Source organism: Ovis canadensis, chromosome 21, assembly GCF_042477335.2.
Source record: "Ovis canadensis isolate MfBH-ARS-UI-01 breed Bighorn chromosome 21, ARS-UI_OviCan_v2, whole genome shotgun sequence".
Lineage (NCBI taxonomy): Eukaryota > Metazoa > Chordata > Mammalia > Artiodactyla > Bovidae > Ovis > Ovis canadensis.
Genome location: NC_091265.1, coordinates 57,105,149 through 57,132,035, shown reverse-complemented (window position 1 = coordinate 57,132,035; position 26,887 = coordinate 57,105,149). Strand labels below are relative to the sequence as shown.

At 45.9% G+C, this 26,887-nt stretch overlaps 1 protein-coding gene across 1 annotated transcript; it reads right to left on the bottom strand.

Annotated features, from left to right (window-relative positions):
• Positions 1-1,801: 1,801 nt before the first annotated feature.
• On the bottom strand, positions 1,802-24,894 carry ASRGL1 (asparaginase and isoaspartyl peptidase 1). The gene is made up of 7 exons (XM_069565957.1): positions 24,300-24,894; positions 23,498-23,701; positions 14,645-14,787; positions 13,815-13,972; positions 4,485-4,603; positions 3,456-3,566; positions 1,802-3,104 (listed from the first exon to the last, which is right to left on the bottom strand). The coding sequence occupies exons 2-7, from the start codon at positions 23,688-23,690 to the stop codon at positions 2,899-2,901; spliced, it is 930 nt and encodes a 309-aa protein (XP_069422058.1). The 5' UTR covers positions 23,691-23,701; positions 24,300-24,894; the 3' UTR covers positions 1,802-2,898.
• Positions 24,895-26,887: the final 1,993 nt, after the last annotated feature.

The window sequence follows — 26,887 nt, the reverse complement described above, 5'->3', positions numbered from 1 at the left end:
TCCTGCAAGAGAGGAACATGTCTAAAAAGGACATTATTTGGGGGCGGGGAGAAACTTATTGTCCAACAACTACAAGGTTACGGCCCTTCCTTCCTGGGACTGTTTGTCCAGATCAGCAGGTGGGCCGAGCCGCACCCGGCAGACACCCGTGCCCACTGGGCTCTGGGTCCCCACATTTGGGCCAAATGTGGTGTGAGCCTCTTCCTGGCTGGAAGTGGCTGCCTGGCCGAGCTCACCCCTGGGCTGTGGCGGTCGGTGCAGAGCAGGCTTCAGTGATTTAAAAGACAGAGACGTGGCTGATTTTGATTTTGTGGGGCATTTGCTACCAATTTTTTCCCCCACAACTGTGCTCTAAAACAAATTGTAGTATTTAGATGAAGGTCAGGAACAGGAAAACCTCTTTTGGTCCCAAAATTTCTGAGTATATTGTTTTGCTGAGTGGAGGTGAGTTATCTTCCTTTAGGGCTGAAGACTGTGGACCGTGTGGTTTGCTGCCCTCTTGTGGCAGAGAAGGGATCCGGGGCTGGCATTCCCCCAGACGTGGCCTCCAGCCCCCATGTGTTGGGACAGTTGGGGAGCTGCCGCTGGGCAGCCTGTGGGCCAGGAGACCTCCCCCCTGGTCTCTGCATACAAGATTCTGACTAGTCCAGTGACTGTTTGCAGAAGTGAGGTCTGAGGCCAACATCACACACCTTGGCCGCCACAGAGGAGCTGGGGGACCCTTCCCTCACTGGGCGGCCAGACCTGAGGCCCTAGGGAAACCTGTGACCAGAGCCGCGTCCCTTGTGAACAGAAACGAGATGTGTGAAACCAGGCCTCGCTCCCTGCTCCTTCCTTCTCTACTCAGTGATGGTTTCTTCTGCAGAAGTCTCTCCCTTCCCAGCTCCTGAATGGTCCTGCTCTGCCTCCTGTTGGGGCTGAACCGGGACGCTCAGAATCCTTGTGCTGAAGCCCCGCCACTCAGGGTTTTGGAGACAGGGTCTGTGAAGAGGTGGAAAGCAGGCCGTTAGGTGGCCCTGACCCACCTGACTGGTGTCCTTGGACGAGGAAGAGATAAGGCCAAGGACAGGGCCTCTGGAGGAGCCACCCTGCTGATGCCTGGACCTGGGCCTTCCCGCCTCTGGAATGTCTGTCGTGAGCCTTCGCCTGCAGTGTTTGGATGCTGGCAGCCCCAGTGAGTGAACACGCCTGTTGACAGAGTGCCATCTCTAAAGGGCGGAGGTTGCCTCTGAGGCTTAAAGGACACAACCACATGGACTTCCCCTGGGGCCTGGCCACACGTTCTGTTTGTCTAGAGGCTCTGGAGATAAAACACTGAGCAGCTGGCCTCTATTTTCATTTAATCATCAGAGTGACCTACTTTATAGATGACCATATTCTCAGAAGTTATCCTGCCCAGGGTCACCCAGGTTGTGGGGAGAAGCAAGATTCAAACTCGGCCGGCCTCCATCTCTCTCTCTCTCAGGCTCAGAGCAGAGGACACGGGTGCCGGGAAGGTCAGGGGACAGGGGCTTGGCCTGTGAGACCATCTGGCCTGAAGGTCGGCAACTGGCAAGAAGACGGATCCGTAAGCCCTGCTGATTACTGCAGCGGTGGCGGGGCCTCTTCCTCAGCCCATCCCCTCAAAACTCCATTCTTCTGGAAACTCTCAAATAATCTCCTCAAGGCAGGTGGTCTTATCACATCCACACACCACCCTTAGGCTGAGAGGTCTAACAAGTTCACCTGTCTGAACTGACAGACCAAGGGAGGTCATATACATTCTGGTCTTCGTCAACAGTGACTCCTGACCACACTGTTATTCTTTCAAAATGCATTTTATTAGTGGCATATGGAATTTAAAGTGAAGCAATTTCTTTTCAGAGAGAAAGCAAGCCCTGACAGGTTATAAAAAAATGAGCAGATATGTCATAGCAAAAATACTGTCTCCAGTGTAAAGAGGCTAATAGGAATACTCTCCACCAAGGAAATGCCTTTCTCTACCATGCTGACCACAGTGGACACCCAGTTCAGCTGGGGGAACCCGCAGCACTGGACAGTCACGGACACTGTTAAGTCGGGGTCATCTGGACACTGACTGGCTCTTCCTGTTGTAGGAGAGGCAGAGAGGTCAATAGCCCCACGGTTCACTGTGAAGAACCAGGGTCTGGGAGGCGGAAGCTGGCTGGGGGCGGGGAAACAAGGTGAGCAGGCTCAGGAGTGAGCCCGAGAAAGCTCTTAATCTTGGGAGGGGCTCCAGGGTGCCCATGACGACTCTTCTCAGCTGCAGCTGAGAGCCAGGGGTCAGCAGAGGGTCCTTTTACAGCATCTGGAAACACGTCTGTATTGGTAAGTCAGAGATCTGCACTTTCTTAACAAAACCAGTTTTTCTGTTTCTTTTGCCTAATGTTCTTCTGGCTCCGAATGAGCTCTGCGACATTCAGCCTTCCATTAACTCTGCGGCCGTCTCCCCTTCACCGCTTCCACTGGCTCCTTCCTGCCCGCCTCGCCCTGCACTGGATCCTGCCCCAGAGCCCTCTCCTCCGAACCCCCCGCACCCTTGAACCTACAGCCTCTGTCACTGCTGTAGGTCCCCCAACTCCAGAAGCCGGTCCCTGCATCGAGGCCCTTTCTGTAAAGATCTTGCTGTTTCCTCTTTCTAGCCTCAGACAACAGGGACTATTCATGAGGAGGGCTCCGTGGAGTTTGCCATCTTCACTGGTCTTATTTTTACCTTAACATGGGCATTTCTCGTACACTTTGGAATCCGCCCCCAACCAGACACTTATCAAGGCAACAAAACGAGTGACAGACTGCAGCATTTTTCCATTTCTAGATCTAATTGATGAAGCTAGGTCTCCACACCAGGAGACCGCGCGTCGCCTCCAAGCTAGCTTCTAGAATACAGCTTCTGGGGGCTTAGGACAGGTTGATGATGCTCGTGTCGCCGAAGTCAATTCCCGAGTGCAGCTTGCCGTCCTTTGCAGCTCCCCAGGGCATGGATGTGGAGGTCCACTTCACCGCCCACTCTCCTGCTTTGTTGACCATGATGATACCACCTACGCCTTTGACCTTTGACTTCATATGACCCAATGATGCGTTGGCAGCTTCTTCTAGTGATTTTCCTGAAAAAACAATGAGAGGTTGAGAACAGCAAAAGTTACTGAAAGGAATCTGATGGGGAAATTATTTACAGTATGGAAAAAGCAAAGCGTGTTAACAAAGATTATTGGTAAGCGATTACTACTTAATGTCTCAAACAAGGACCCTTAATTCTCTCTACAAGGCCCCTCCGCTCCACTGGGAGGAACCCAGGCTGAGTCTCTCTTCTGCCCCCTGGAGGCGGAAGGCGAATGGTATTCGAAATTCTCTTCTTTCTGCACCCTAACAGATAGGGACTCAACCAACCTGAAAGCAAAGCAAGGGTTTCCCATCCCTCTCCCTCTATTTATAAGCAGCTTCCCGGTTCCACATACCCTGTTCAACGTGGAAGAGCGCGAGTCTGGCCAGATTCACCTTCAGGATGCTCTCACCGTGCCCCGTCGTCGAGACGGCGCCGATGTCATTGTCAGCGTAACCTCCAGATCCTGCTCAAGGAAGGGGATTGGTTCTAACTGGGCAGCAACAGTCAGGAAAGTCAAACACATATTACAGGTCTAAAGCTACACGAAAATTAAATCCCAAGAGAGCCAGGGCGTCATGCCAAGGTGCTCCAGGGACCACCATGCGAATACCCTGAAATCGGGGCAGGGGGAGCCTCGGGGAGGCGGGCCTGACCTTTCCTGGAGCAGCTGTGCCAGGGCAACTCCCCCTTTGCCCTGGGGCAGCCCTCACAGGATGAAACATATACACACCCTCCATGCACCCTCTCCCAAACACACACACTCCTGGGAATTAGATAATGTGCTCCAGGGTTAATGCAAAGAACACTTCGATGTGTAATATCTTTTTTTTTGGCTGTGCAGCATACAGAATCCTCCCTGACCAGGGATCAAACCTGTGCCCCCTGCACTGGGCGTGGGTAGCCTTACCCCCAGGCCACCAGGGAAGTCCCTGTCATATTGAGTGGTGCTGTGCTGCTCTTACGCCACTCCAGTCTGATAACCGCAGACGCAAACTGTCAGCTTTCCTAGTCTGCTCATTTGAGCCCATTCCTGGGAAGAGGTTTCACGTACGTAACCCTTTGGGCATAATTAAGTCTGCAGATTGTGAAGCGGGTTACAGGGAAGAAAGAGGCAGCGGGGGTGCTGGGGTGACTTCAGCACCCTGTCTCCAAAGTTATTCCCAAAACACAGCATCTAGGAATCAGGTACCTGCTGGACAGGCCATCTTCTCCACGTCCCTGGACAACCGTCCCCAACTCAGGCCACCCCCAGAAATTCTACAGCTGCCACAGGAAGAGGAAGAGATGAAGGAAGAAAGAAATGGGGCGGGGGACAGAGACCGGAGAATGTGGACAAGACGACAGGGGGAAGGCAGGGGCAGGGGTCACCCGTCCAGCTCACCTATACATGGTGTGTCCCCGACGCGGCCCGGCATCTTGTTGACGATGCCTCCCGTGGAGGTTGCGTAAGCCAGGTTTCCTTGGCAGTCCACGGCAACAGCACCCACAGTCCCCAAGTTGCTGCCAAAAAACAGAGAGTAACAGGCTGGACGTGAGACACTCCCACAGGTGACAACACGGCTTAATACACTTCTGTGTTAATGGCACACGCGACATGCTTTGATTCCAGCATCCCCCACTCATGGTGACAGCGAAGAAAGCCTGTTTGGTTTACATTCCACACACCAGTCAGACTGCTGGACGCACCTTTAGACCTCAACTTTAAAGGGTCCGTGCAGTCCTGGCACCATCACTTTCTAGCTTGGTGACCGAGTCTCATTTTCCCCACCTATAAAATGGGGACACAATTAATTGAGCACTACTTAGACACCAGCACCCTTTGGATCCTCAGCTCCCCATCCCAGTCCAGAGGCCCTGAGTTTGCAGGTATGAGATGGGACAACCGCCCAGGTGACACTGATACTAACTGTCCACACACCTCACTCCGCCTGTGTCATGGGGTTTGCTATGAAGATGAAATAAGCCAGTTTTACCCTCACATTTCTTTTTTTAAATTTATATTTATTTTTAATTGGAGGATAATTGCTTTACAATATTGTATTGGTTTCTGCCATACATCCACATGAATTCGCCATATACTCTAACGTTTTATTATAAATCTTGAAGTACAAAAGTTGAAGGAAATTATACACTAACAACCACAAACCCACCACCCTGATTCTATAGTGAACTATACTGGAGGCAACATTCTAAGTGCTCGGACACACAAGTGGACAAAGTCCCTTCTCCCTTCGGGGCACAGGGCGACAGCAGTGAAATACGTCAGGTTTTACTCAACAGAAATAAACAATAGCCTAGAGCAGCCCATGGGGCACGTGATGGTGGAGAGGTGGTTTAAAGGCCTCTCTCAAGGAAGTGAGGGTAAGTCATGCTGATTGCTCGTGAAAAACATTCCTGAAGCAGGACATGCTTTCCAAGTTCATGGAAATTCGAGGAGGCCCCTGTGGCTGGAGCCAACAAAGCAAGGAGCGCGCGGCAGGGTCAAAGAGACGGCCAGCAGGCAGACTGTGAGGCTCTGATGGGGGGTGACGGTACATCCGGGTTTCCCAGGTCCGTCCTGTTTATGCCAGTTGTCCCGCCTTAATCAATACTGCCCCTCCCTTTCACTCTCACAACTAAGTGCCAGGTTGAACACTGAATCACATGGTCATCCCGTTTACAGGCCATAGGAAGGGCTTTCAGTTTGAGCGAGGTGAGAAGATGCTGGAGAGTTTGAGCTGAGAGGTGTCATGATACAAGTTAAGTTTTAAAAACAAGTGCTCTTAACCACCACACCCATTAAGTTTTCCACTGAAAGTGAAAGTGGCTCAGTCGTGTCCGACTCTTTGCGACCCCATGGACTGTGTAGTCCATGGAATTCTCTAGGCCAGAATACCGGAGTGGGTAGCCTTTCCCTTCTCCAGGGGATCTTCCCAACCCAGGGATTAAACCCAGGTCTCCCACATTGCAGGCGGATTCTTTACCAGCTGAGCCACAAGGGAAGCCCAAGAATACTGGAGTGGGTAGCCTATCCCTTCTCCAGCGGATCTTCTGACCCAGGAACCGAACCAAGGTTTCTTGCATGGCTAAAACGAAAGGAGATGCGGCATCAAGTCTGGGCACAGACTGCAGGGACTGGGGACCTCAATCACCACCGCCAAGGACATGGACTGACACTTTGGGAGGAAAAGAGACTGAGCCCTTCCTTTTTTCCCCTATGTTTTGACGGCGCCTCACGGCATGTGGGATCTTAATTCCCCAAGCAGGGACTAAACCCACAACCCCTGCAGTGTAAGCACCGAGTCTTAACCACTGGACCGCCAGGGAAGTCCCTGCCTCAGTCATTCTATCCCTACATTTCTATCCAACAGAAACACAGAGTAAGTTCACCAGGAAAGCAGACAGAAGGTCCACAGCAGCACCATTTGTAATATCGGCAAACTGTAAATTACACAAGCGCCCACCCTAGTAAATAACCTGTGACACAGAAAAGAGAGGGCACACGGCCACAGCGAGGGTGGACCCTGCTGCACGCGACAAAGGGATGGGTCTCAGGAACTTAAGGAGAGAAGGCGCCCAGCAGAAGACCAAACCACATGCTCTCTCAGATAAAGTTCAGACACTGGCACCAGCAGCCCCCGCAGTTGGGAGCCGAGGGGGCGGTGATGGAGGGGGACCACTCGGCTGCAGGTCATGTCTGGCTCTGGGCGCTGATTACACTGTCCACCCTGTGAAAACTCGTCCAGAGCTCTGTAGATGATCTATGCGCTCAAGACTCTGTGCTATTTTTCTATAAAAGTCATCTTAGGAGAACTGCTCTGGCTACTGTGTGTGGACTGAGGGAGCCCAGAGAGGAAACAGACCGCTTGGGAGGCGTAGAGGGAGCGGTTTCTGTCGGGGAGCTTCAGGAGGAGAGGGTGGGAAGGAGGCTGGATCTGTCACGGCTGGTGGCAGCCCCCCAACACGTGCAAGGGGTCGAGGCAAAAATGCAAAGGCAAATGGATGCCCACACAGGTTTAATACTTAGAAATAATAAGTATGTTCTATCCTCTTACCATGATAAATGTATCTTGAAAAATACTGTAAAGCTACGGTTTTCATTTGACTGAAAGCTGACAAACTACTGATGATGACAGCTTAACTACGGTCGTGCACCCTCTGCTGATCAGCTGAGATGGCAGGACGAGTGGGGAAAACGCCCCACAGGCACATACGCAATCATAAATTATAATGCATTTATTCCATAAAATTGATTTTCCTTGCTTTCATCTCAGGGGGCATGGACCATGTTCCTATGATCGACATTTTCACGTAACATGTATTATGTTGACAAAGCCCCAAATAACACAACTTCTCTTGACTCAGTGCATTAATAACTCTTTAACAAGCTTTTAATTAATTTTAACTTGGAGAAGCTTCACTCTGCTGAGGCAGTAGCACTGAAATTATATACAAAACTCTTCAAGCAATACTTAGCTTTGGAAATGAATCCTGAGTTTTACATTACTGCATTCAAATGCTCTATGAGGCTGAGAATGATACACTGTTAACAAGATGTCACTAAATATTTTAATTTGAACATTTAAATCATAATCACTTTATTACAGTCACTTTTTTCATCTCTTAAGCAGTGTCTCAATCCATGCAGACTATCTTAAATTCTTCTTTCAAATTTCAATGCTGGTATTGAAAAGAAAATTGAAAATTGCAGTATGTTGCTTAATTTTCTTCAACTCTCTCTTCAAGTGATGCTTACACTTCAATTTACAATGAACAGAGGAACAGTCTCCATAGAAACTGGTTTCAGGATCATTTGTACATGCATTTTCTTCAAGTTAGGCAAATATTTTCCCTTATTTCAATTTCGTTATATTTTATAAGGATGTCATTTTTCTTCCATATCTCACATGCACTTTTGGCTTTGTTTCTCTAAACTTTAAAAAAGATTTCCAACCCTTTAATAACTGTAAGAGTCAAACAAAAAATTTTTTAAGCTTCTGTTAAGCTTATCAACAGAGAGGAACAGTTTGGACTAAATAACTAGATCATGAAAATTCAAAATTCATTTCATATTCTGTTAAAGTCCATGATTTGTTCTTTGAGGAACTTCTGTAATTTTTGCTGAACTCTTCTTACTTAATTACTTTAACAGCATTTAGTTGGTATAAAAGGCTGTTGTAAGGTCAGACGTGAGTCTAATCAAGCCATTCCAGCTTTGGCCGCATCTAGAATATCTCGCAGTGGACCCTCTACTGTCCCACATCACTTTCAGTACTGGAGCAGCTGAGGGCTCGTCTCTTAGAAGCAAATTCACTGTGGGCTGGACGTGCCACACAGAACACTTCTGGACTCTTGGCCAAACTTCGCGCGTACACACCTTTTATGTACCTACCCTGTTAGCTCCATTATTACAGGCTTGCCTTGTTTTTTCAACATGTCTTCTGATCATGGTACATTCTGGTGGAACTGAGTTTTTTTAAATTTCATACATGGTTTCATCTCTCGCTTTATTACCCATTAAACGAACCTATCTGAATTCTCTCTCCTAGATACTCATCATTAGTTTTTTCCCCCGAATTATGTTTGGCATTTTATCAAATTTTGAAATAATGTTTACTAAGCCTAGAAATGTCCCATTAAGAAATTGTATTTATTTATTTTGGCTGTGCGGGGTCTGTGTTGCTGCACAGGCTCTTCTCCGGTGGTGGAGGGGCGGGGGGCGGGGCCGGGTGGGGCAGGGGCGGGGCCGGGGCGGTGCTCTTTCCTGCGCTGCCACGGCTTCTCACTGCGCTGACTTCTCCTGTTGCAGAGCATGGCCTTCAGGGCACGCGGGTTGAATAGCCGTGGCTCCCAGGTTCTAGAGCACAGGCTCTAGCTGTGGGGCCCGGTCTAAGTTGTTCCATGGTATGTGGAACTGTCCCAGATCAGGAATCGAACTCATGTCTCCTGCGTGGGCAGGCGGATTCATTACCGCTGAGCCACCAGGGAAGCCCTCCCGTTGTGTTTTATACACACTATGTGATGAGGTCATAAAAAGCACCATTATACTTGGCCAAATATTATTAGTTTTCTAAAGACTTTTCTTGATGTGGACCGTTTTTAAAGTTTTATTGAATTTATCACAACACTGCTTCTGCTTTACGCTTTGGCTTTTTGGCTGCATTGGAAGGTGAAGTCTTAACCACCGGACCACCAGAGAAGTCCCAAATATTATATTATGCTTTCAAGTATATTACATCTATGTTTTTCATCTTTGCCTTCTCTGGTTAACAACTGTCTACTGTTTATTCGGCCTTTCCCCTCCAATTCCAATAACTGCATACGTCTTCTGGTGTTATTCTTAGTGATTAGCAATTAAATCTTCCTTTAGTAAAGAACATGAAGTTGTCAGGATTTATCTGAACTGTTCAAGTTGTGGATTTGGCGAGAATATTTCTAATTTTCATTGTTTTGATACATTTAATTAAATCTTCATTGAACAAAGAATCTGTAATGTTCTCTGTGAATTTTACGTGGGTCATCCTGGAAGACTGCTTACTTTTAAAGCAGACCATTTCTTTAAAGATTTTTTTTATTCCTTTTTTCCTTTTAGTTTTCTTTCATGAGCTCCATTTTAGTATTCTTTTTCTATCAAAATCTTGACTTGTACATGTTTTCAATAATCTAGGAATTAGAAAATGAAATGTAACTATACTGACAGTGTACAACATCAGTATATATTTTCATCAAAATTAAGGGCAAATCCAAAAAAAGAGAATAAATGTAATTTGTAGATATAATTTCAAAAGTTAGTTTTTTCTAAAATTCACAAAATTATTAAGGTCTAAACATTTATTATCAGAGAAGGTAATGGCAACCCACTCCAGTACTCTTGCCTGGAAACTTCCATGGATGGAGCCTGGTAGGCTGCAGTCCATGGGGTTGCGAAGAGTCGGACAGGACTGAGCGACTTCACTTTCGCTTTTCACTTTCATGCATTGGAGAAGGAAATGGCAACCCACTCCAGTGTTCTTGCCTGGAGAATCCCAGGGACGGTGGAGCCTGGTGGGCTGCCCTTAATGGGGTCGCGCAGAGTCGGACAAGACTGAAGCGACTTAGCAGCAGCAAACATTTATTATAATTAATGAATAGAACCATTTAAAATAAAAATTATCTAAAAGTTGAACATTTCAACATTTTAAAAAATTAAATTCAACCTTAAGTACTATTGTTTTTTTGGTGGGGGGGTGCTGCCCTGGGTCTTATTTGCTGTGTGTGGGATCTAGTTCCATGACCAGGGATTATACCCAGGCCCCCTGCATTGGGAGCACAGAGTCTCAACCACTGGGCCACCAAGGAAGTCCCTCAAACTTAAGTATCTTTATGAGAATAAAACCATTCATAGTTCTAATATTCAGTACCCATTTAGCTGCCAGCATGAAGAGCTGGTTCCTCGTGCAGGTTCTGTCTAGACCTGCAATGCCCCACACAGCACCGCTGGCTGCGGAGCACCAGAGATGCGGGCAGTCCCCGGTAAGACACGCTGCCAGTGCAGCTGCACGGCAGATCTGAAAGATTTGGCACGGAAGCATATAGAATGTCTCAGAGATAATTTCTCACGTTGATTGCATGTTTTTTAAAAAACTCATTTATCTTTAATTGAAGGATAACTGCTTTACAATATTGGTTTGGATTACATGTTGAAATGATAATATTTGGGGTATAATGAGTTAACTATCAGTTCAGTTCAGTCACTCAGTCGTGCCTGACTCTTTGCAGCATGCCAGGCCTCCCTGTCCATGACCAACTCCCCGAGTTCACTCAGACTCATGTCCATCGAATCAGTGATGCCATCCAGCCATCTCATCCTCGGTCGTCCCCTTCTCCTCCCAGCATCAGGGTCTTTTCCAATGAGTCAACTCTTCGCATGAGATGGCCAAAGTACTGGAGTTTCAGCTTTAGCATCTTTCCTTCCAAAGAAATCCCAGGATGGATCTCCTTTAGAATGGACTGGCTGGATCTCCTTGCAGTCCAAGGGACTCTCAAGAGTCTTCTCCAACACCACAGTTCAAAAGCATCAATTCTTCGGCACTCAGCTTTCTTCAGTCCAATTCTCACATCCATACATGACCACTGGAAATACCATAGCCTTGACTAGACAGACCTTTGTTGGCAAAGTAATGTCTCTGCTTTTGAATATGTTATCTAGGTTGGTTATAACTTTCCTTCCAAGGAGTAAGTGTCTTTTAATTTCATGGCTGCAATCACCATCTGCAGTGATTTTGGAGCCCCCCAAAATAAAGTCTGACACTGTTTCCCCTGTTTCCCCATCTATTTGCCATGAAGTGATGGGACCGGATGCCATGATCTTCATTTTCTGAATGTTGAGCTTTAAGCCAACTTTTTCACTCTCCTCTTTCACTTTCATCAAGAGGCTTTTTAGTTCCTCTTCACTTTCTGCCATAAGGCTGGTGTCATCTGCGTATCTGAGGTTATTAATATTTCTCCCGGCAATCCTGATTCCAGCTTGTGCTTCTTCCAGCCCAGCGTTTTTCATGATGTACTCTGCATATAAGTTAAATAAGCAGGGTGACAATATACAGCCTTGACGTACTCCTTTTCCTACTGGAACCAGTCTGTTGTTCCATGTCTAGTTCTAACGGTTGCTTCCTGACCTGCATGAAGGTTTCTCAAGAGGCAGGTCAGGTGGTTTGGTATTCCCATCTCTTTCAGAATTTTCCACAGTTTATTGTGATCCACACAGTCCAAGGCTTTGGCATAGTCAATAAAGCAGAAATAGATATTTTTCTGGAATTCTCTTGCCTTTTTCATGATACAAATATGATTAATTTCACTCTTTCTTTTTTTTTGCCTTTTTAATGTGGCTAAAGGTTAAATTACATATATGGCTCTCATTTTTCCTATTGGACACTGCGGGTTTAGACCTATATTCCCAAATCTAAGTGTAGTGGGAATCAGCCCTCAGTGCAAATCTTGCAGATATCATACTAATCCGTGGATAACTCCAGAATTGCAAAGTGAACCATGTAGAAAGGAAGAGGACACTTGGCACTCCTGGGAAACAACACTTCGTTATACAAGAATTTGTTTCAAAACACATTGTCTTTTTTTCTTACCTAAGTCCTTCTGCTGTTCAGTTCTTCTCCCACACTCCAAAGCAGGGTCTATTTCTGATATCAGCAGTGGTATAATCCACAAGCTTTTAGACTCAGGTGGCCTTTACTTGCAAGACACAGAGCAAGAGATGCAGAGAAGCACTTCCCTGGGGGCTGAATGCTATCAGTCCCAAGAGCGGATGTTGAGGGCGACCGGCAACAATGTGCCACGGCTGAGTGACAGAAGTGCCCCATGGGCCTGCAACAAACCAACTGTTTTGTGTATTTGCGCTACGCTGTTGCTTGTGTGCTAAGTTGCTTAATTGTGTCCGACTCTTTGCAACTCTATGGACTTGCAACTTGCAACTCCTGCGGCCCGCCAGGCTTCTCTGTCCATGGGATTCTCCAGGCAAGAATACTGGAGTGGGCTGCCATTTTCCTCCTCCAGGGGATCTTCCCAACCCAGGGATCAAAGCTGCATCTCTGTGTCTCTTGCACTGTAGGTGGTTTCTTTACCCACTGAGCCATCGGGGAAGCCCATTTGTGATGTGAGGGTCTTCTAAGTGCAGGGCCCAGGGCAGGAGCCCCTCTTGCTTATATGGAAGGACAGGGCAGGCTGGCAGAGATGGTGTTGTTGCAGAATTTTTGGAAACAATGTGGCAATCTCTATTAAAATGGACATTAGCCGCTGATAAAGCAGCCCCAGACACAATAGCACCTTTGGTCAAGTCTATCAACAGCTACCAAAATATGGCCAATCTTGTGAAGCAGATGCTTAACCTGGGGACATGTCGTAATCACCTGGAAAGCTTTTTTTCTAATGGACCTGTGTGGCCTCTCCACCTCAGCTCCACTAAATCAGATTCTGTAGGAAAGGAGCTCAGACATGGATATTTTGAAAAAGCTCTTAAGATGATACTAAAGTATACCTCCGATTAAACATTACAAATCTAAAAGGGTATGTAGAATTAATAGATTACATTCCATTATATTCCTTATTCTGGGCCACATTCAAATTGTATTTTTCAAGTTTTGCTTTAAACAGGGGGACTTTTATTTGGCACTTTTGAATGGGTAACACGGAAAACATTAATTCAGAACACATTAATTCAAAATCATTAATTCAGGTACCCGTGGAAGGTGCCTCAGTTCACAGGGTGGTGTAGATCACAGCGGGCCTGTGCAGTGTACTGAACACGACAAACTGCTCAAGAAGCTTGCATGTAACGAATACAGCGACACCCAGCATTCATCTGTCAAATCATGCTGGAAAAGGAACTCTCAGCTGACTTTGGAGAAGGCAATGGCAACCCACTCCAGTGTTCTTGCCTGGAGAATCCCAGGGACGGGGGAGCCTGGTGGGCTGCCGTCTACGGGGTTGCACAGAGTCGGACACGACTGAAGCGACTTAGCAGCAGCAGCAGCTGACTATGAATAAACTATTCATAGGAGTAAAAAATGAGGTTAAATTTCAGAATCAAAAGAGCAGCTTTTTCATTTTTCAGTGTGAACTATTCTATACAAAAACTGAAACTACCTTGTGATATTGGACTTTTTTAAGAAATATGGATAATCAGACGTGTCCAACTTCCACATCTGGGTAACTCCCCCAAATGTGGGCCACAGCTGACACTTACTTCTGACAGTCTGCTTTCTGAGCATCTTTCTCAAGCTTTTCTTTTTCCAGGCGTTTCCTGTTTCTTTCTGTTACCAGCTGTTGTCCAGGAATTGTTGGAATCCCATTGGCTGCTGCAAATTTTGCTGCGCCTTGGTCAGTCAGAAAGCAGTGAGGTGTCTTGAGCCAGAAAGAAATGGGAAAATAGTTAGTTTCTTGAAAAAGTTAAACTCTTTTTAATTGTTTCAACTGTGTGGAAATAATTGTTTTCTTTGGGTAAAAGCTTCAGGAATGCAAATTCCACTGGCATAATTTTCTGAATGTTGAAAAAAGCCTATCTCTCTGAGTTTTTGTATTTTCAAAAACCACCAAATGATGGAATATCAGGAATTCAACTTACATATGATTTTAAACTTTAATCCATTTTTATTTTATGTATGCTATTTATTTATTTGCTATGCTGCACAGTTTCTGAGGTCTTAGTTCCCTGACCAAGGACTGACCCCAGCTCCTGGTGGTGGAAATGCAGTGTCCTAACCACTGGACCACCAGGGAATTCTCCCATACATGCTATTTACATAGCTGGTCTCTTCAGTCTGAATATGTTATGTTACCATGTGTTGAGAACAGGCTGAAGAAAATACAGGAAGATAACATGCAATACCTGGTCAAGTGATCCTGAGTCAGAACCTTGGTCTCCTTGAGAAACTTAAATAGTAACATTGCTTTTGCTCTTTCATACAACTTCAGGAGAACAGTGATCTCAAGCGTTTCCCCACAGTCAGACCCCTTTTGGCTGCTGAAGTGCAGCAGGGACAATTCCTTAGGAAAGGGTGGTTGGGTCCCACATACCTTGTCCATAACAAGTCGTGCGAGTTTAATGGGATTTGCGATACAGCGGACTGCAGACACCGCCCCTGCAGACAGGTCTTTCCCATTCATGATACTGGCATCCATTTCAACCTCCCCGTTTTCGTTCAAGACAGATCCACAACCTAAAACCAAAGAGAAGCCGAAAAGCAAGCGTTAAGAATTTAGAAACAGCTTCCGGGCTTGCTCTCTAAGCTGCCTACTTTAATTCATCCTCAACCTCTCTGTCAAAGGAACATTTCTAAAAACCCAAATCTGACTTGGTACCCCCATGACCTACAAAATAAAAGGTATGAAGCCCTTCCTGATCTGGCCTCTTGACTTACTTTTCTAGCTTCATCTCCTCTCCATGGCAACATTTTACGGCAACATCAGGTTTCCTTGAATGTATTAAAACCATCAGGTCTCGTTACTCTGTTTTCTTTACCATTAGCAGCTTTTCTCCAACGTTCTCTACCTAGATAACACCTGTAAGGGTAGTTGTTCTTAACCTCTATGTGGCTCTGTTTCCTCAGAGGGATAAGAACAAAGCTCAAGAATATTTAAAGGAGTACAAAAATATCCAGCACCTAAGAAGTGTTTGGTATCTGATAAGAAATCACCAGGCACAAAAAGAAACAGGAAATTAAGACCCATAATGAGGAACAGCAACAACAAAATCAATCAATAACAACAGACTCGGAAATGGCATAAATCAGGGCATTATTAGACAAGAACATTAAAACAGCTGTTGTAACTATTCCATATGTACCAGAACGTGGGAGAAAATATGAAAAGGACCCAAAGAGAACTTCTAAAAATGAAGAAGTTTGAAATGAAAAATACACCGGATAGGATCAATACCAACTTAGACACTACAGAAAAGACCAATGAACTTAAGACACAGCAAATGATTGAAAAAAAACTTGGATAGAGTTTATCACTGAGCTCAGGGACAGTTTCAAGCAGTCCAGCATATGTGTAATTTGGAATCCCCAAAGGAGAGGTGAGACAGAGGGACAAAAAATGTTTTAAGGAAATGGTGAATTTTCAAACTTGGTGAACACTATAAATTCACAGATCAGAGAAGCTCAACAAAGTCCAAGGAAGAGAAACTTGAAGGGAACTACACACAGGCACACCATGATCAAACAGCTTAGTGCTAACGAGAAGAGAAAATGTTAAACGCAGCCAGAGAAAGACACGTTAGGCATAGAAGGAAAAGGAAAAATGATAGTCTATTTCTTGCCAGAAACAATGCAAACCAGAAGACAGAGGAGCAACATCTTTAAAGCTCTGAAAGGAAAAAAAAAAGTCAAGTTGGAATTCTACATACAGGGACAGTATCTTTAAAAAACCCCAAACAAAAACTTTTATAGACATACAAAAGCTAACAACAAAAAAAAGTCATCAACAGCAGTTGTGCAACACAAGACATGTTTAAAGGAAGTCTTTCAAGCAGAAGCAAAATGACCGCAGGCAGCAATCAGGATTCCCCCAAAGAATGAAGAACACTGCAAACGGCTAACAGGTGGATAAGCAGAAATCTCTCTTCCCTTTACTTCTGTACTATTTTTAAAATATAACCGTTTAAAGTAAAAATAATAATGATGCCATTGGGTAACTTATCACTTATGAAACATATGAAAGCATTAGCACAAAGGCAAGGAAAGGAGAAACAGGCGTATGCTGCATAAAGTTCTGTTATGCGTGAAGTTTGATATCACCTAAGGTAGACTGTGATAAGTGAGAGATGTATACTATAAACTCTAAACCAACCTTTAAAAAAGAAGTTTAGTTACTAGGCCAACAAAGGAGGTAACATGGAATTATAAACATTCCATTGTTCCAAAGGAGGCAGAAAAAAGTAGAAAAAGAGGAAAAGGGTAACAATGAATAGACTGGATAAAGAGCAGACAAATAGCAAGATGACAGATTTGTGCCTAACCATATCAGTGATCACATTAAATGGAAATGGTCTAAACATCTCATATTAAAAGCCTGCCAGGCTCCTCTGTCCACGGGGAATGTCCAGGCAAGAATAATGGAGTGGGTTGCTATGCCCTTCTCCAGGGGATCTTCCCAACCCAGGGATCGAACCCAGGTCTCCTGCTTTGCAGGTGAATTCTTTACCATCTGAGCCATCAAGGAAGCCCCAGTAAAAAGCAGAGATTGTCAAATTGTATGAAAAGATAGGACATAATTATATGCTGCCAATGAAAAGTCTACTTTAAATATAAAGATGCAAATAGTTTAAAAGTAAAAGAATGGACAAATCATATACCATGCCAAAATGAATCAAATGAAAATTGGAGCAACTATACTAACATCAGGCAAAGCATACTTCACAATAAGGAGCATTAAATAAGAATAAGGACACCAAGCAATGATACAGGGGGTCAGTTCACTGAGAAGACAACCATCTATACACCAGCTAACAGTTTCAAAACACCTGAAGTGAACACTGATCGAACTCAAAGGAGAAGAAGACAAACCCACCATTACAATTAAAGACTTCAATACGCCTGTCTCAGTAATCGGTAGAAAGAAACAATCAAGATACAGAAGGTAAGAACAACATTACCAATGAACTTGACCTTATTGCTCTATACAACAGCAGCAGAGTACATTCTTTTCAAGTGCAAATGGGCACGGTCGAACACATTCTGAGCCAAAAACCAAACCTTAGGAAATTTAATAAGAATGCAAATCACACAAAGCATATCCTCTGACTGTAACAGAATTAAACTAAAAATCAGTAACAGATATTTGGAAAATCCACAAATATTTGGAAATTAAGTATTATATTTCTAAATAATTCATGATATAATGAGGAAGTCACAAGGAAAATTAGAACACATTTTGAGTGGAATGAAAATCAAGACAGGTAAAAAACAGGTTAAAAAAAAATCAAAGCAGTGCTAGGGTAAAATTTAAAACATGAAATGCTTATATCAGCAAAGAATAGTCTCAAATTAATGATCTAACAGGAAAAAGAAAATTATTTCCAATGCAAACTGAATGAATAGAAGAAATAAAAAGATAAATCAATGAAATTCAGAACAGAAAAAGAGCAAAACAAAACAAAAAAAACAACAGAAAAATTCACAAAATCCATCCCCCTGAAACAAAAGCTAGTTCTTTGAAAAGAACAATAAACTTGATAAACTCTAGACTGACAAAGGAAAAAAAAAGACATAATTACAGATATTAGGAACGAAAGAAGGAACCTCTCTACAGACCACACAGGTATCAAAAGCATAACACAGAAATGTTGCAAATTCAGCAACTTACATGAAATATAAACATTTTTTGAAAGACAACTGACAAAACTCTCTCAAAGAAGAAATAGATAACCTGAACAGTGTCGTGCCTATTAAAGAATTTGATTTCTTAGATAAAAACTTTCCATCAAAACAAACAAAAATCAATCTACCAATCTACCAAAAACCAATCTACAAAATATTACAAAGAAATAATGCCAACTTTATATAAATTCTTCGAGAAAAACAGTTGAGAAGGGAACACTTCTCAATTCATCATATGGAGCCAGCATCATCCTCATTTCAAAACCAGACAGATGTTATAAGAAAATCAAACTATAGACCAGTATGTCTCATGAACATAGATGCAAAATCTTAAGAAAACACCACCAAATCAAACCCAGCATTTTATGTATATATGTAATGTGAGATATATATACATACACACACACACACATATATATATGTACATATATCACAACAAAGTGGTGTTAATCCCAGAGAAGAAAACCTGGTTCAACATTCAAAAATCAATCAATCTTCACCATATCAATAGACAAAACAAAACCATATGATCATCTCAACAGATGCAGAAAAAGGACTGGATAAAATTCAACATCCACACATGATTAAAAATCTCAAAAAACTAAGAATAAGGTGGGACTTCCCTGGTGGTCCAGTGGTTAAGAATCTACCTTGCAATGAAAGGGACACGGGTTTGATTCCTAGTCTGGGAAGATCCCACATGCTTCAGAGCAACTAAGCCCATGGGCCGCAACTACTGAGCCCCATGGGCTGCAACTGCTGAAGCCCCCACGCCTAGAGCGTGTGCTCTGCAACAAAAGAAGCCCCAGAGACGAGAAGCCTGCACACCGAGGTGAAGAGTAGCCCCTACTCGTGGCAACTAGACAGAGTCTGCAGGGAAAAGTCTGTAGAGAAGACTGTAGGGCAAATAAATGAACTAAAGTTTTGTGTAAATACTGCTCAATTCCAGTGAAAGCAAAACGTCCCTGTTTGGGTGCCAATCTGAGTCACTAAAGAATATTCCTAGCATTCAAATTTAAACTGGTGGTGTCTAACAGATAAACTACTTTTTAATAAACAAAGTGTTGTGAAACAAGCTTCAAACATAAAATGAAACCTATATTGAAAGATCAATACAATGTAAACAATGCTTTAACAGACATTCAGATAAACTTGTCATGAATGCAAATTATTGCCACCTAACTCAGTAACTATGGTTTTTCCTGTGGTCATGTATGGATGTGAGAGTTGGACTGTGAAGAAGGCTGAGCGCCGAAGAATTGATGCTTTTGAACTGTGGTGTTGGAGAAGACTCTTGAGAGTCCCTTGGACTGCAAGAAGATCCAACCAATCCATTCTGAAGATCAGCCCTGGGATTTCTTTGGAAGGAATGATGCTAAAGCTGAAAGTCCAGTACTTTGGCCACCTCATTGGAAGAGTTGACTCACTGGAAAAGACTCTGATGCTGGGAGGGATTAGGGGCAGGAGAAGGGGACGACAGAGGATGAGATGGCTGGATGGCATCACTGACTCGATGGACTTGAGTCTAAGTGAACTCCGGGAGTTGGTGATGGACAGGGAGGCCTGGTGTGCTGCGATTCATGGGGGCGCAAAGAGTCGGACACCACTGAGCGACTGAACTGAACTAAACTCAGTAACTGCCAGGGCTCAGCTTTTTGTATGCAGTTCCCAAATAGTTCCTCTAGAGGATTATAGTAGAGGTTGCTGAAAAGAGCTGGGAAAGACAAACAGAAAACAGAGCTCGAGGTGGAGAGTATGCTATTAAAAGTTCCACCTTTACCCTCAGATTTTTGATTTCCTTCTTTTCAGCCAGCTCTCTTTTTCCTCAATGTGCAGAGTGGACAACTGGGAAATGAGAAGGGAGCCACTCAGAATGCAGGCTCTGGATTCAGAGCAGAGAAATGAGAACCAACAGATGCAGCTCCCTAGTCCCTAGCTCGCCAATGCACCCTGTTGGTTTAGAGAGGGTGGGAGACCAGAATGCCTTGCTCCAAATGAAGGTCTCCTGTGAAGAAGTGGGGACTGTCAGCCAACAGGGTCCTGACTGCTAACAGGCATAGAGCTTAATGAGTCCCCCACGGGCTGCTGCTGGCAAGGGATGGAAGGGCATCTAGTAAACTCTGGCTCAACAAACAGCCACAGAATGCAGTTATGTCTCATTCTATGGGTTAAAGAGTACAGGACAGAGGCTAGGGGACAGACCATTACTCAGTATCTGATGACTGGTTAGATTTCCTGAAATTCTTTTCTGTGACAGATGTCAGGTGGATGGGTGGTACAATTCTAAGAAGTATTTCAATCCCGAGATTTTAGGTTTTCTATTTCAGTAGAAGACACTGACAAGTTCCTTAATCTCTAGCAAGTTCCTTAATCTCTAGCAAATTACTTAATCTGACAAGTTACTTAATCTCTAGCAAATTACTTAATCTGACAAATTACTTAATCTCTAGCAAGTTTCTTAATCTCTTTGTGCCTTAGCTTCCTCATCTGAAAAAAGGCTGAGCACTGAAGAATTGATGCTTTTGAACTGTGGTGTTGGAGAAGACTCTTGAGAGTCCCTTGGACTGCAAGGAGATCCAACCAGTCCATTCTGAAGGAGATCAGCCATGGGATTTCTTTGGAAGGAATGATGCTAAAGCTGAAACTCCAGTACTTTGGCCACCTCATGTGAACAGTTGACTCATTGGAAAAGACTCTGATGCTGGGAGGGATTGGGGGCAGGAGGAGAAGGGGACGACCCAGGATGAGATGGCTGGATGGCATCACTGACTCGATAGATGTGAGTGTGAGTGAACTCCGGGAGTTGGTGATGGAAAGGGAGGCCTGGTGTGTTGCGATTCATGGGGGCGCAAAGAGTCGGACACGACTGAGCGACTGAACTGAACTGAACCACAGGATCTTAGTGCAGATTAAGTGAGCTAATCAGGCAAGTTTCTTAGACTATAGTTTGGTACACAGTAGACACTCATAGTAGTTATGATGATTATTACTCTAAAAAAGGATTGATCTGAAAGAAGCCAAACACAAAAGAATCACTCTTTGTGAATGCATTTATGTGAAACAACAGAAGTGGGCCTCTGTGGGGTCAGGATGTGTGGAGGGGTCATCTGGGCTTGCCTGCAAGAATGTGAGGGATGGAAAGAATGGCCACTATATCACGGATGCCGGATTGTCCTCCAAACACAGTGACTTGGTTAATGCAGTAATGGCATGTCCTGTGTGCTCTCAACAATGCCCATGGCAACTGCCAAAGGGGTCTGAGGCCACCCACCAGAGCTCCTAACTGATGAGGGACAGGCAAACGGATTACACTGGCCTCCATCCTCTGAGAGAGGGTTCTAACATATGCTGGTTTGTGTGGATTCCGCATCTGGCGTAACTCAAACTCTCCCTTGTCCCCATGCAAACCAGGTACCACTGTTAGGAGATCAGAGAAGCTGAGTACCAAGCAGGAGTACCTTCATAAAACAGACAATGACTGGGGTCACATTTCAAAGGTTGTGGATTGTGATACGCAAAACTGGACAAAAGAATGTGGCTCCGAATGGAGGTTCTATCTCCTCTATAACCCCCACAAGCAGCAGGGCTGAGAGAAAGGAAAAATGGAACAGTAAGGCAGTACCTTAAATCACTAACAGATAAAACCACCGTGGCTGGGTCGACACAAGTACTGTCCAAGGTTTTGAAACATCTGAATGACCAACCAGGAGAACTGCTGTCTCATATGCCAGACTGGGGACCCCCAAGGAAGCGCCTGATACCAAAACGGGGCTTCGGGAAACAGCCACTGCCCTCTCACCATGGATCAACATGCTATGGTTCTGAGGATACCAAGCCCCGTCACACCTGGGTGAGGGGATCAGCTGCTGGGATTTGCAACTGAACATTCTACCCGGATGGGGGAGGAGGGACCACTCAATCTCCACTCCTGCTGTCCTGCTGCAAGCTGGGCTTGTTGAGATGCATCAAACCTGCAACGGAAGGTGCCGCACTGAAAAAGAAGGGGAGGGCTCTGGTCTGGGGCATCCTGCCCCCAGGCCGTCTCCTCAAGCCTGACAGCACCCCGTCCCCTGGCTAACGCATATGGTATTTACAACCAGATCAAGTTTCTAAGGCTGCCGACCTCCCTCTCCTCAAGGCCAGGTGGGCATGTTGTGTTTCCCACTGGAAAGATCATTCAGCTGCCATCTCTGCGCCCTGGGCTGGAAGACACGACGGCACACGCAGGGCTTCCCTCATCAAGCCCGGAATGATGGTCAACAAAGCCTGTCCTTCCTGCACATTGAAAAGTCTCCAGTGAGACAAGCTCTCCTCCAAAACAGAATAGCCTTGGCCATTGTTACTGCCCTGCAAGGAGGCAGCTCTGCCGTTATCCAAACAGAATGCTGTGTGCTCATACCTGATAAGTCTGTTAACACGTCACTTTTATTAAATCACAGGACACAGGTGAATGCTCTGAGTGGTTTGGCTCCCAGCCTATAAGACTTAGGAACAACGGTTTGAAGCATGAGACTCTTGGTGGAAAAAGGTATCTGGGATCTGATAAACTGTCTTAACCTGTGTTTTCTTTTGTATGTGCCTGTTGCTGTGGCATCTGCCTCCAACGCAGGCAGACAGCCGCCAAAAAAGCCACCCAAACAATTGCTCAGGGGACATTGCAGAAGAGACAGTGTGTGGGACTGTAAGAGCTGGTCACGACGGGTGGAGTGATGAGGCAACCAGAGGCCCTTACCCCTTCCTCTTTCCTTGGAAGGCGCCCTCCATTGCCTTCCTGCACCAGCAGCTGCCCAAAGACATAGCCTTGAGATGTGGTATTGAGATCATCTGGGTGGTATGCATGGCTGAACCTAGATAAGGCCTCTAAATAAACTTTTCAGATTTTGATGGGCATGAACAGAGGGCTACTTATCCAGCAAGACAAGCCTCTAGTGTACGTTCCCATGCTTATTACATCTGCCACCTACCAATCTGGAGTGATCTGCCTTTTCCTGCAGTCTCTCTGTGCCCTCACTCCCTCCATTCAAATGACCCCCTGAAGCTCCAAGGTTGCCATGTTTTGTGGGGTAAGCAGTCTATTCCCTTACCCCATAAAATGATGTAATAAAACAGCCTCTTGGTATGTGAATTCCAGAAAGCAGATTAAAGAAGAAAGGGTGAATAACGAATTTTAAAATTCTTTTAAAGCAACTTGTTCAGTCACTAAGTCTTGTCTGACTCTCTTGTGACCCCATGGACTCCCCAGAGGAGCCCAGCAGGCTCCTCTGTCCGTGGGACTTTCGAGGGGAGAGTACTGGAGAGGGTTGCCATTTCCTTCTTCAGGGGATCTTCCCCACCCAGGGATGGAACCGGCGTCTTTTGCATTGGCAGGTGGATTCCTTACCCCTGTGCCAGGCAAGCCCCAAAGCAACCTGGGTCAACAGGTAGAAAAACTAAGCCTTTTCAGCATATTAGGTAAGAGATCCAGCGACACTTTAGAAAGGTTCTGTTTATCTGGCGGGGGAAGCTGAACCCGGTGTGGCGCTGGTCACTAGCCGCAGCGCACATTTACCTGCGTTGAAGTCGGGATCGTCTTCCAGCACTGTCACGGCTCCTTCCACCGCGTCAACGGCGCTCCCTCCCTGCTTGAGGATGTTGTAACCCACGGTGGCGGCTCTAAGGATGCCCTGGCGCACCCGCTCTTTCCGGTCCTTGGAGATACTGCTGGCTCCGCCACCGTGGACCACGACGACTATGGGGTTCATGGCGAAGGATCCTAGGGGTTAGAAGACGAAAACGTCCTTTCAGGCGGGTCCAAGAGAACCGCATGGGGCTTACGTCTCCCGCTGGGGACAAGTCCAGTTTCCATTGCTGAACGGGGGCAGTTTTTACAGCCTCAGACGAATTCCCGAGACCCAGGGAGTCCGGCGAGCAGAGGTGTGAACGGGGTGTGAGAGCTGGGAGTGAACTTTGCACGAAAAGCCCAGGGTGCCCTTCCCTGCCCGGCCGGGGCGCCTGCCCGCCTCGCAGCAGCGATGCGATGCTCCGCGCCCCCTCCTTGCCCGCTGACATCCGGCCTCAGTTTCCCCGGGGAACCCGGGCTCAAGGCCCGAGTCGGGAAGGGGCGGAGATGGCGCCCCTTCCACCCACCCCGACCTACCCCGCCCCGGGGCCGCAGCTCCAGCCTTCCTCCCGGGCCCCACGTCGAGCCTCGGTTTCCCGGGGGCCTGTCCGCGCTCCCACCCGCGCCGCGGGGCCAGGGGGAGGCCTGGGGGCTAGAACTCGCCAGCGCTCTCCCGCTATCGGCCCCGGCTCCCGCGAGGGTGCCTTCTCGGGTCTGGGGAGGCGGCTTCCCGCAGGGCCCGTCGACTTACCGAGGACGCCGCAGGAGGCGGACGCCGGGGATTCAGGCTCGGCCGAGCCGCCCTGGCGGGTCCTGCACAAGCGGTTTCACTGCAAAGCCGCTCTGGAAACCGCTCCGCCGGCAACCGCTCGGCGGGCAACGGCTCTGCGCCTGCGCACGAGGGCGGGGCAGCGAGCCCCGCGGAATTACCGTAAAGCCTCAACGCGCGGCGGGGGAGCAAGCACTCCTGCCCTCGTTGCCACCGCGCGCTCGACTCCCGCCGCCCGAGCTTCCTCTTGGGATGCGGGGAATTCCTGCTCCTCGGTGTGAGGCCCGCTGGTGGAGTGAGTGGCGAGAAGTGATGTGCCGAGATTTTGTAACTGAAAATTGAAAAGCCCCAGTGCACGCAGTGAAGTCCTTCCTCTGCCTGGGATGTTTCGCAGACTTGCTAGTTATTTTCTTCCCTTTAATTGTCTCACCCTTTAACATTTGATAGAGATCAGAAAGATAATCTCTGTAATTGGTCTGGTTCTCTGCCTGCGGTTCACTAAAGAGTCTGAAACCCTTCCTCTGAGCCTCAGGATCCCAGCTCTTAAATTCCTTCAACCATAAGTACAATTTTGTGTGTGTGTTTGACATTTATACTCCTCTTTGTCCCAGAGCCTTAAAGTTTCTGACACCCCCACCTCCATCCAGATGATTGAACCAATCACCTGTATTCCCCACTACCCAGCCTCCCTAGATTACTGTTACCATAGCCACATTCAAATAGAAGTTTGCATTTTATCCAAATAGAAATTGAGATCATGGCATCCGGTCCCATCACTTTACGGCAATAAAAGGGGAAAAAGTGGAAACAGTGACAGATTTTATTTTCTTGGGCTCCAAAATCACTGCGGAAGGTGACTGCAGCCATGAAATTAAGAGATGCTTGCTCCTGGGAAGAAAAGCTATGACAAACCTACTTTGCCCACAAAGATCTGTATAGTCAAAGCTATGGTTTTCCCAATAGTCAAGTATGAATGTGAAAGTTGGGCAATCAAGAAGGCTGAGCTCTGAAAATTTGATGCTTTTGAACTGTGGTGCTGAAGAAGACTCTTCAGAGTTCCTTGGAAAGCAAGGAGATCAAACCAGTCAGTCCTAAAGGAAATCAACCCCGAATATTCATTGGAAGGACTGATGCTGAAGCTCCAATACTTTGGCCATCTGGTGCAAAGAGCGGACCGGACTGAACAATGAACAACAATAGTGACCTTCAAAAAAAATGTTTACGTTTCTATCCAGCAAAACAACTGCAAGATACTGATAGATTAGTGCCATGAACCACTATATTATTGTGTAAAATAGTGGCAAAAGCTCACAGGGCCCGAAGCTTTGAATTAGAAGAAGAACTATGGCGGGGTGGGGGACATTGTGCAGAGAGAACTCAGTTCTTTTCTAAGTCCTGGTTTTTCTCGGGAGTCTGCAGAGATCCAGGCCAGAAGGTGTCAACAACCAAAGTTTTGTTATTGACTTTCTGACCACTGTGGCTAACTCAACCCCACATCTGGCGATTGTTATTTATGCAGTTCCCCCTAGGCAGCTATTAAGCTGAGAGTTCTCTCACTACCCTGCTGTTTTACACACAAGGCACTCTAGAAGCATCTTCCCGTCTCTTCTCTGGGTAGTAGAATCTGTGTCATACTCAACTGTGTCTTATCTACAGCTATGTTGAATCCCAGCCTACGTCGCTCTATCACTGGGGTACCTCTTGGGGATCCAGTTTGCCAGCACAAACCAGGGGATGAATTCAATACCAGGTAAAGGCCAAGGATGTGGAAAGGAAGCCTGCTTCAGCCATAAATGTGCTATGCCATAACCTTGACCAGGAAACCTTCAGTTCTTCCTGCTACAATTGTAATTTGCCTAACTTCCCTTCTTGAGAAAAGAAGTTAAGGCTTCAGTATGCTAGAACAACCTAACTCTATAGTTGCTTTTTTCCCCTTCCATGGAGGATGCTACTGCTGCTAAGTCGCTTTAGTCGTGTCTGACTCTGTGCGATCCCATAGACGGCAGCCCACCAGCCTCCACCGTCCTTGGGATTCTCCAGGCAAGAACACTGGAGTGGGTTGCCATTTCCTTCTCCAATGCATGAAAGTGAAATCGCTCAGTCCTGTCCGACTCTTCGCGACCCCATGGACTGCAGCCTACAAGGCTCCTCCGTCCATGGGATTTTCCAGGCAAGAGTTCTGGAGTGGGGCGCCATCGCCTTCTTCATCCATGGAGGATAGATGGTTCAAATAGTGAATGCATTTTGGCTGAAAATGCAGTGTGAATCAAAGCGTGTGGGTCAGCAAGACCCAGTCATACATATAATAATTTCTTTCTTTTTTAAAAACTATGTATTTATTGATTAGGTTGGTGCAAAAGTCATCACAGTTTTGCATTTGTGAACTTTGTTGTTTGATATTGGACTACAGTCTTAAATAAATATGGTTATATTATACACCATTTTATTTTATTTATTTTTTTTATACACCATTTTAATGAGCATTTCTCACGCAGTTTTTTGCCAATGACATCACTTGCTGTTTATATCTATTTGTTTTAGACTAGGGAAATGATGTTAGACAAAAAGCA